The following is an 11,342-nucleotide window of genomic DNA, read 5'->3' on the forward strand; positions in this document are numbered from 1 at the left end:
TGTGTGCATAACATGGAGATTCCTAAATTCTCTAAAATTATGTGCATATCTCCAGTATCATGAATGTAAGCCGATCTTAAAGACTACAGAACTTCACTTTCAGCAGTCTAACACACATATACCAATAAAAACTACCTCAAAAGAGGGATAGAACTGCAACAAGAGAAGAAATTGATATAATCAAATACTAATTGACCAGAAGGAGATCTAAACACTTGTTTTGAGCAGAGGATTTTTTGTTTTATCTCCCACTAGTCGGTTAGTATTTTAATATACACATATACTACTATGTGGATCCGTGACCACACTTTTTCAAAACGTTGTCAATTCCATAAAAGGGACTGATGACAGCAACACACTATGCTATCTGCACAAATTTGAATGTTGATGTAAATGAATAAAGCAAAGCTGCAAGAAAGTTCAGTTTGTGGGAAATGAAGTACAGATTTTTGTTTCAAACAATGTCAAATTTCCTATCCCTAATCAAGAGACTTAAAGATGTGTCTTTCAATGATAAGTGTTCACCACAAGCAAAGAGAAGAGGCAGATAGAGAAAGGGCTTTACATAAAATGCTTAGCAGTCACTGTGTCCTTTCATTATTGAAGGCTAAGAAATTCTTTCAAAATACTGAAGTTTATCATTCTTTTCTTTCAAGAGTCAAATCACAATCCCATTTTGGCCAATGATTTTAGTATTCGGCACCAAAGTACCTCATGGTTGACAAATGTTGCAACTATGGAATTTCTAATCAATCTACTTTGATTATGTATCACAGAAAATCCAGAAATGGTGAATACTGAGCTCTTGCAACCAGATCTCAATCTCAATAAATCTCAATAAATAATGCAACCATCGCGAAAATGAATTCATTTTCACGATGGTTTCATGTATCGTGCCCAAAACCAAAGTCGAATATATGCATGGTCACCAATTCACTCAGTATCTTTCAACATGTCAAACAAAGTAAGTAGCATCTCTATCAAACAAAATGCATGAAAAATGGCCGACTTTGTCCCTTTAACTTCATGTCAAGAACAAAATGAAAATTGCAGAGTTAGGCTTAAAAAGGAAGGGGTTTGTTTTCAGCTCAGCTACATCAGCATTTTTTTGACATCAGCTTAGAAAGTATCAAAGTGCAAACATGCCAGTGTACTGCCCACAGCACAAAGGAGTACATGTGTGCACTACACAGCTTGGAAAAGTGAATTTTCAATGTCAATGTCATTCTGTTGACAGTCAGAATTATCATTTAATTATATAAATTCATGGCAGAAGTTTGATCATGTGAACATAAAAATTCTAAAATAAATTACACATAGCTGCATCATGTTTGTGAGAGAATTTGAACAAGAAACAAGCATGTATTTTGGGGGTCTGGTAACCATTTTGCAGTTTCTGAAACACCTGTGTTAAAATTCAATGCTGAAGCATTAATTGGCCAAGGCTGCAATAATCCACTCTCCGTCCACACCCCCAACCCCCCAGCTTGATATGCTCAGCATTGTTTCGTCTCTTACAACTGACGGGAACATTATCCCATCAGTTATCTAGTCCCTGTTCAATTTATTAAAATTGCATTTAGTGTGAAACTGTGCCAATGTGAAAAACTGAATATTGTTCATACGCCCAGGTTAATACAACATTAAGTATACAGGGGGATCAATTTTCATTAGACTGCTGACAAAACTCAAATTCTCATGTTTACACATGAATATTTTTAAAGTTACTTTTATCTTAAAGTTCGGGGATTTTTTGGTCTTTTGTTTTTGTTTTTTTGTTTTGTTTTGTTTTTCATATGCCTCTGACATGTGGTACACAAGTACCTGTCCAAAAAATCTCACACACGACTGTCAAAATATTGTAGTTTCACAAGAGTTACTTTTCATTTGGAGCTATTCCTGAAAATGTAGGACTAGCGACCAATGATGAACATAGAAATTATGCCGATTTCTTAATTCAAGCTACAAAAGTATAGCTATAAACAGAATTTGATAATTTTCTGAGTATCGGTGACGTCACAGGAGCTGAAGAGCCCGACCCCACAGGTTAGCACAGTACATACAGTACCAATGCTGTAGACTCGTCACCGTCAAGTGACTGTGCTCGGCATGATGGGTATGATATGACGTCACTGGTCTCGTGACCTATCATATGCATTACGCCATCTTGAAACCTCCCTTCGTGGATTTGTTAGATCTCACGACGAACCATTGATTTGAGCTGTTTCTACCCTCTAAACTGAATTTGTAGGTAAAGGTAGGTGTGATTTAAATTTAACAATCACTAGTTATAATTGTGGAAGCACTCGAAAAATCCCTAGTCCTTTAACAACGATAAATGCCTTACAAAAGAGGGTCTCCTATATACATAAAAATCATTTGCTTGACGTGTGACGCCCGGTAGGAATATGCGCAAGGTTTCTCAAATGAATGACAAGAAAAATGTTCTATATCTCGGTGATATCAACGAATCTTGTGAATAAGTAATTACACTTTGGACGGATAACTATGAAGTAAATCAAATTATTGTTGGCTTGGTAAAGTCGTCCGTGCCAGAATTTTCCCGGTCATTTCAGTGACTGGTCACTTTCAACGTGAACGTCATTGCGTATTCAGTACAGGTCAATTTGATGGAGTCTTAAACCGAACCGTATGAAAGTCATTGCAAGAGAGTACACAGTAACTTTCGTCCATTTAAAAACCATTCAGTGACACGATGCAAAGTCTTCAGAGTAGCGCATCCTGGGCAACGTTTCACCGCATATACACGCCTGTATGTGAATGACCCGGAAGTGTGAATGAGCTGTGTGTCCACAGCTGACGCAGTCGCTCGAAGAAATTTTGTAGAGTTTTTCTGTCTGAACAAACTGTACAGCTGAAGGCGATTCTCTTTTTTTGCAGTAAAGGCACTACTGTTGAAATTGGTGTATTATTTACGGGTTTGACCGCGAGCTCACTGTTATCAATTTGATGGCTCAATGTCACCCCTCAGTCTCCCCCGCCCGAGTTCACAGTATTGTTCTGCTCTGAGTGAAGGACAGAACAATTGAGTATTACAGTTAAATGCATATTTCCGTGATGCAACCATGTGATTTACATGTTCAAATAGAAATCTGTGTGTGCAAAACAGGGTTTAGGAGATCTACATAGAATCCTTCATAAGTTCATATGCATGACTCACATATTCATGACCCATATGTTGCTCACTGGTGAATCCATGTTTAATATGCTGCCCTGTTCATATTCCCTGTACTGTGTACACTTTCTAAAAGCCATCATGTGATTAACCTTTGGTCCCACAGAAGTAGCAGGGATGTCGTCAAGAAAGAAGGTGTTGCTGAAAGTTATTATACTTGGGGACAGTGGGTAAGTATGGCACTTTTGTCTGGCTGATACTTGTCTTGAGCAAAACTGGCTAACAAAATCTCAAGATGGTAAGTCAGTACTACTAGCCAATTAGGCTTGCTTCTGAGAGGCTGATGCTGTGCATACAATGTTGTGACTGCAACTCAAAACGGCACTACCGTTAGTTTGTTTATTATAGCAACAAATAAATGATGATGATGCATCTGAATGCAAGAACAAATATTGTTAAGTACAAAACTGTATTGCAGGGAAACAGGTTTTTGCAAAAGCATGAAGATGTTCCTTGGCACTGTTATCAAGAATGTCAATGATAACAGGGCTCTGTTGTCAGTGTTAATAAGTGCACTTTTCAAAAATCTATGTGTCAATATTTTATTGGTTTTGGCTAAACTGGCAAATAGAGCACCAAAAAATTCATAATTGCACAAACTGCAAGTACTTAGAATGAATGTGGTCAAGAAAAATAAAAGGTTGGAAAGACTTATGAGGAGATATATTGAGAGATGTTATCATGTTTTGCTTCATTCAGAGCTGTTCAGTCTTTAGTATGTTATTGTTTTACAGCTGTAATACCGTTTAACTTGGAGCACAGGACTAATAGGATAGGCCAATTTAACCGTGCACAGTGCAAACTCTTAGTCCCATAACAGTTTACAGCCACAGAGATGTAGAATCCTAACCGTGCCATACAGATGATCTAAGATTGCATTTCATGATGTGTACTGCGTGATTGCAGTTAATTTAGCAAAATCATGTCTAACTTTTTATGTTTAAAAGTGTTTATCAGAATATGCATGACTTTGTAATTTATTCCTTGAGTCTCAGAGTTAGACACTCATGAACTACTGTTTTTTTCTATCAGAAATAGCTGTAGAGCAGAAAAGAACTATAAACATTCATTGTTTTGTGTGGTAGAAATTTGAGGTATATAGTTTTCAGATTCATTATTTTGTGTGTATTAGATCCATAACAAAACAGGATGAAAAAAACAAGTTTCCATGTGAAAATTAAATTGCATTGAAGTGCAAAGAAGGATATGGGATAAATGGATTGTTGTGTTTGTTTACCAAACTTATATTCTCAAGTATTTGCTTACCAGTAAAGTAACAAAACGTACAAATGATTATGATATGCAAAAATGATGTTTCTAAAAGATGCCAATTTGAAATGTTGGGTGGGCATATCACAGTTATAAAACCCCTTGTGCTATCGCAGTTTGTTGTCAGTGCTGCTGTCAGTTACAGCAAAACTGTCAACAGCATAGACAATAGTTTCTTGCCACTGAATTTTAACCATTATGAAATGGTATGCACGAACAAGGGAATTTCCTTGAAACTTCTTAAAGCATGTTACATACTAGCAGTTGACTGAACTCTAAATCTAGACATGAATAATTTATCTTATAGTTGTAAATAATGACATACAGATAGATACATAAACAGATAGATACTTGAACACTTGTCTGTTGGCATGGCAACATGATTAAATATATGGTTGTTGGCATGGCAGTCAACTCTGATGAAGAAAACTCATTAAAATGGCAGGTGATAAAGCTTGTCACCTTTATTTCCCATTTTAACTGTGCATAAAACAGTTGGTTTGGTTTTACCAAAGTGGAAAATGACTTGGAGCCTTCAAGGAAGGAAAACTTTTGCACACCATGATTAAATTTTCCCAGTCAAATGATGTCTAACAGAGAGTAGAAAAATGGTCTGTAAATTATAGAGAAAGGATAGATGCTGAACCTTTGAAAGAATATGAACAAGATTCAGGTTATCATATTAAATACATTAGTTTCACATCCTCTGTAAGGTCTTAGTATGTTTACCTGACACTGTGACAGTGTAAACTCTGGGTAAAACTTCATCCAGGAAATGTTAATATTTTGTCATTTGAAAGAAAAAGAGATACTCGATAAATAATGATGTTTTTACGAATTTTTGGAGAGAACAGGTATCAATGTTTTTCACTGCTTTTGAAAGAAAAGGAAATATAACACAGGAAATTGTAAACTTTGATGAAATGAGTGAAGCGTCTCAGAGGTGCGGCTCTCATAGTGTGTTATGAAAATTCATATGTTCTTTGTTAACCTCTCAACCCATGTAATTTGGCATTACTTATAATTGGACTGGCTAGTTTGAAGTAAAGAAACTCATTTTCTGCAACTAGTGCAATATTGAGTCTCTTAACCTTTGTGTGAAGTGAGGGAATAGATTGAGTTTCTGAAAGTAGAGGGCTATTTTGACTGTGTGCCATGTTAGGTGAACTTTGATAAGGAAGTGTACACACTTCCTTTGAAACTTCCACAGAAGAATTCACTTAAACCAGATTCGAGGGAAGAAAACTTGTCATGGGATGATGCCACCTTGCTTTTGCAATCATGTTGGCAAAAAATAAAAAAAATAAAGATATATTTAATTCATGCATATCGATGCCATCATTTCGATTGACTGTTTTCAACTTTGGTAAACGCTGATGTAAACTAGCCACACAGACAGCTGTCAGAAGAAAATGTTCATCGGATTTTATAAGCCCCTTACGTTACGGAATATGCCACAGTCACTTTGATTTCTGTTTCGTTTCTACTGATAAAACAAGGAAGAACAGCCAGTTGTCACAAACTGATTTCCAGGGACTGGGCCAAGTTTGGTATATTCAGAGAAAAAAGTGACAATCATAGGCGCAAATCTTGCAATGAAAATACTCACAAACACTGTTACTTGCTTGTTCGCAACACCTTGGTTTGGATCTCAATCGTTGTAAGATTTACGCGAAAACAGCTGCTAATACAGACAAATGCTAAAAGCAAAGGCTTGAATGATGCTAACGATAAGAGTTCCTGTGAACATAACATGAAACAAACTCACTGTGAACATAACATGAAACAAACTCACTGTGAACATAACATGAAACTCACTCCATGAGAGGAGAGATATTGTAGTAAGTTGTAATGTCCTGTGTACAAAGATTGCTGGTTGTGATTTTTCATCTAGCAAAGATGCAAAAAGAAATTTTGATTATTTATTCTGGAACTTTCCTCTTCCCTTAAACATAGTACTGTAAAAGTATTAATTATTCACTGGGATTTAATTTCACTAATACACAAAATCTTCTACATTAAAATGTCACAGGGAAAATGTTAAATAACAACAGAATCTATTGTTTTACCGGCAAAAAAACTGTGAACTTAAATCCCTATGAAATGTCTCAAACATCAAAATAGTGAAACTAAATCTCCATGAAAATAAGGCATCATGATTTACTGGTGTGATATGCCTTTGTCATGTGCTGTAACTGAACTGTTCAATCTAGTTTGAATGAGTATAAAATGTAGACAATGCATACTTGAAGACTGAACGCATGAGAATTTGCCTATGGGTAACTTACACACTTTTAATTTTGTCATGTGATCTACCTTTCAGAGTGGGCAAGACATCACTCATGAACCAGTATGTAAACAAGAAATTTAGTAATCAATATAAGGCTACAATTGGGGCTGATTTCCTCACGAAAGAAGTCATGGTAGATGACAGGCTGGTTACTATGCAGGTAAGTCCGTTCACCTCCGTATTGAACAGCTGATTACTCATGTGACTTGTTTGTACAGTACTGATATAACTTTGTCAAAGTCATCGGCCTGTGCAAAGAAATATCAATACTGCGGTGTGTGCCTGGCAATGTTGATTCAGAATTTTTGGAATAAAAACAAGGTTGAAGGTGTTATGATAAGTGCGAAATTATTCTGTCTTCAATTTGATGTGATTTGAAAAAAGTGGTTGATCAAGGAGAGCTTGTGTTGACAGAGCCCAGTATTAGATGTGCTGCAAGTTGCTCATACAGCAACATAAATGGAGAGAGAAACTAGCTTTCAAAAGTGGTTGATATAGCTCTGTTACGTAACCATTGCAGACTGCTGGAATTTTGTTAACATGTTTGATGATAATGATATTTTTGGTATGTACAGTTGTGAATTCATTTAAAAGCCAATTTTGACAGCTTGGCCACGATGTGAGACAGTTTGAAGTCAAGGGTTACCGTCCCCTATGGTCCAAAGTCTGAAATGACATAGCATAGGGGCATTGCTGTAACAAAGCTATTTCAATCAGCTGACTGACCTTGGCTACAGTTCAAAGGTCTTTCAACCATTCTCTTATTGTATGACAGTATGTACCTGCTTTAAAGGGGAAACAATGTCAAAAATTGAACATAGAGTAAGTTACCCATAAAGTATTCCCCATTCCTCTGTTACTGTTTCGATGCCTTTGTGACTGTCACTAAAATTGATCAAAATTATGTAAAATGACTAAAAAAATTTGACCTTGTAAGGGATTGTCTCAAGTTGTAGCATAAGTTCAAGAAACAAAATTCCGTCATTTACATCAAAACCCCCTCCCTAAATGACAGTTCAAAAATGTGAAATGTTAATGTCTAACTGAGAGTACAGTGTAGCATTTTGCTATACCTACTGAAGAATGTTTCAAGTCTTGTTGAAATTTCTTGTAGTTTGCGTGATATGTGTAATATACAGCAGATTATTGGAATGTTTCTGAGGCTGTCTAGGAAAGGTTCACATTCCATGAGAGAGTGCGTCAGATAAGTTGACATTCAAATTTCTTCCCAGGAAAATAACATTGTGTACTGTCATGGATTTCAGATATGGGACACAGCCGGACAGGAGAGGTTTCAGAGTCTGGGAGTTGCTTTTTACCGAGGAGCCGACTGCTGCGTACTTGTATTTGACGTTACAATGCCCAACACATTCAAGTCCCTGGATAGTTGGAGGGATGAGTTCTTAATACAAGCCAGTCCTCGTGATCCAGAAAATTTCCCATTCGTCGTCCTTGGCAACAAAATAGATCTTGAAAACAGAGCGGTGAGTATTTGAATTTGCTACTGATGAGAGTCTGTAACACATAACAAAAGTCCTCCAGTGGAAACAGTCAATCTTCAAGTGATTCCAATAGTGTCTTGTACATCTATTATTTGAGCGACTAGATTCACCCCTATGACCCATGTGCCTATGTGGGTCCACCAACCCTATGAAAACAGCAGAGATGAATCAAAGTCTGGTACTGACAAGGTGGATCCTGCAACCCCATATACACTGTGTATGGGTCCAGCCACTCTTTTGATAACAAATTCTTGTTTGGAAAAGTTGACCACAAGTCCTACTTACAGAATATTGAGTATGTTCATAATTTGAGTGTAGAGCACACACATCCAGTCTGTGTTCTGTCTCTCATAAATATCACAAATGAATTTGCAATACTTCTTATGGTTATGGCCAGTTCTCAGATCACTGTCGTCAAGCAGTTTGGTTGTGACGATTTAGTTCTGTATCTGTGAGTAGAAAATGGTACGCAATTGGAAAATTTGTGTTCCCATCTGGCACACAGTTTTGCTCAGGAAATCCAGCCCAGAATTTGTCAATGAAATGCGTTGACTCTGTTGCTGATCTGTCCTTTATTCATCATCAACAATTTGACATTGATTCTGTGTTTTTGTGTTCCAGTGTTAATTCTCAATAATGAGTCCTTGATTATATCATCCGTGTCAGTGACTGTATGTTGATTAAAAGAGCTGATTTTTCTTTTCAGCAATATCAAATCTCATCTGCTGTGTTGTGATACAGAATTATTGATTCTTTGCAATCACATTTAACTGGTCGTGACTAGTCGTTTAATATTTATCAAAATGTGTATCATTTCAGGTCTCAACCAAGCGGGCCCAGGCGTGGTGTCACAGCAAAAATGACATTCCGTATTTTGAGACGAGTGCAAAAGAGAGCATCAATGTCGAGCAGGCCTTCCAAACTATTGCAAAGAACGCGCTGATGCAAGAAACAGATTCTGATTTGTACCAGGAATTCCCAGATCAAATCAAACTCAATCCAGACCAGAAACCCAAATCAGACTCATGCGGGTGTTAAAAATTACCTTCGAAGGTCCATTTCTATGTGTACTCAGAATTTGCAGAATGTAAGCTGGATTCTTCAGGGAAAAGTTTGATGGGTTTTGCTGGTCTTGTAATAAGACTAACCATTTCTAGAGATGTTGGGCAAAAAAAAAACATCTGTAACCCTGGAGGTGTTGTGTAGCATGTACAATTTTGTTTTCTTTGAACTATCCGGCAAAAGACAGGATTTTAGTTTAAAAAAGTCAATGCTTTGATAAAGAGACACAAAGGAAATGAACTAGTTTGTAGTTCTTATTTCTGTTGACATGGCCGTTCATTGTACCTCAGCTTTGATTTAGTATTGATCATAACCCCATTGCGCTTGGGAGAACGCGTCTGCAAAACAGGGTCCAAAATCCAAACAGTGGGGGAAAAAAATAACAAGCATGCACTGGAGAGATACATTCAGTGTGCGTTCTAACTTCAAATCCATCAATGTAAAGTTTGAAAAATATATTGATATTACTCGAGAGGATTTGCACTGCATTAACCGCAATACATTGATATCACCCATATTCAGTAAGTGCCAATAGGTGAAACCTAGAAGCCATGTAAGCAGAAATAATGTCTGTCATCTTCAAACGATTCCTCTCAGATGTCTGTCAGGAGCGTGTTGAGAAAAAAAATGTAATCACAAACCCATGTTGTAACAACAACATGATTACTGAGATAATTAAAAAAAAAAGAGCAGAAATATAATTTGCATGATGGGTTGGGAGATTCAGCCTGTAGAAAGCTTGTTATCCTAGAATATCAAATCTCGTTTCAAAATCATGGAACAAAAGGAATGTGCATATGTAAACTGTCAGCAAGGGTGTAAAACCCTTCAGCTGATATGAGTGGAACTTGAAAAGAAGTTATTTGTTTTTTCTTATTTTTTGTTTTCTACCTGTCACTAACAGCAAGAAAAGTATGCTCATCATATATCAAACACCTCTGATATTGTAATTTTATAAAAAGAAAAATTTGTGACCAAGTTAATTTCACTTGCTCCATTATAAAATGTAAATGCACTGCTTTGCTGCTTAATATACATTCGTTACATATGAAATGTACAAGTTCTGCCAGATGCTTTATTGATATCATATACTGAGAAGTGGCAATTTTTTTTTTCCTAGTTTGTTACATTTAAAAGCTGTGTACCGGTAATCATTGTGCTTTTTGAGTGCAGATATTACAATGCAGTGGCACTTTCCTGTGATATACTGTGTCCATGTTCACTAATGTAGCCGACAGATTTAGAAAATGTAACCCCCCCCCCCTAAAAAAAAAAATGTGATCTTTTTAGAAAGGATTTGGAACTTGTATTTACTTCCATTTATCTTGTTAATTACTTCTCCCGTTATTTTTTATCCACTGAGGTTGGTCTGTTTTTCTCGGTACTGTATCATTTATTTTTCAGATTTGCATCTGGTTAGCATGAGTATTTAGTTAAATTGTAAAACTTGTTTTCCTCCTGTGATAATGCATATCATTTCATCTGTAAAAGTGTCACTGTTACCAGCTCATACTTCATTGATCCTATTGTAGATTTTTTGACTGGATATGAAATATTTTGCCACAGGTCCGCTTCAGTTTTCTTCCTCGACCGAATCTGACCCGACCTGACCCAGACCCCACCCCTTGTGATGATTTCAGCGTATAAGTCATGGTGGTCAGGGCGTGAGTCATTACAAGGATGATGCTCAGATCACTTGGGATCAAAGGTCATTTCACATCCCATAATACTGAGCAGAGATTATACAGCCACCTATGCCTATGTAATCTTCATTACCCTAAATGTATGTCAAAATAAATCAATCTAAATTAAAAAAAAACAAGTGTTGGAATTCTTACATTCTATATGCAGCTGTTTTGAAAGATTTTCATCCTTTGAATAATGGAAATTTCTTTCACCACAATGTATTACGTGAATGCTTGAAAAAAGACTCTATACCGGTAGCTGTTCACAGGATGTTTTTGATACAGCAGTTATAGTACATGGTAGTACTTTATTCAGTAATCAGACAATACAAATTGAC

At 36.6% G+C, this 11,342-nt stretch overlaps 1 protein-coding gene across 1 annotated transcript; it reads left to right on the forward strand.

The window, feature by feature from the left end:
* Window positions 1–2,123: 2,123 nt before the first annotated feature.
* On the forward strand, window positions 2,124–11,141 carry LOC139135497 (ras-related protein Rab-7a). Its single transcript, XM_070702899.1, has 5 exons — window positions 2,124–2,257; window positions 3,303–3,366; window positions 6,789–6,915; window positions 8,021–8,239; window positions 9,077–11,141. The coding sequence occupies exons 2-5, from the start codon at window positions 3,314–3,316 to the stop codon at window positions 9,293–9,295; spliced, it is 618 nt and encodes a 205-aa protein (XP_070559000.1). The 5' UTR covers window positions 2,124–2,257; window positions 3,303–3,313; the 3' UTR covers window positions 9,296–11,141.
* The last annotated feature ends 201 nt before the right edge of the window (window positions 11,142–11,342 follow it).

This window comes from Ptychodera flava, chromosome 6 (assembly GCF_041260155.1).
Source record: "Ptychodera flava strain L36383 chromosome 6, AS_Pfla_20210202, whole genome shotgun sequence".
NCBI lineage: Eukaryota > Metazoa > Hemichordata > Enteropneusta > Ptychoderidae > Ptychodera > Ptychodera flava.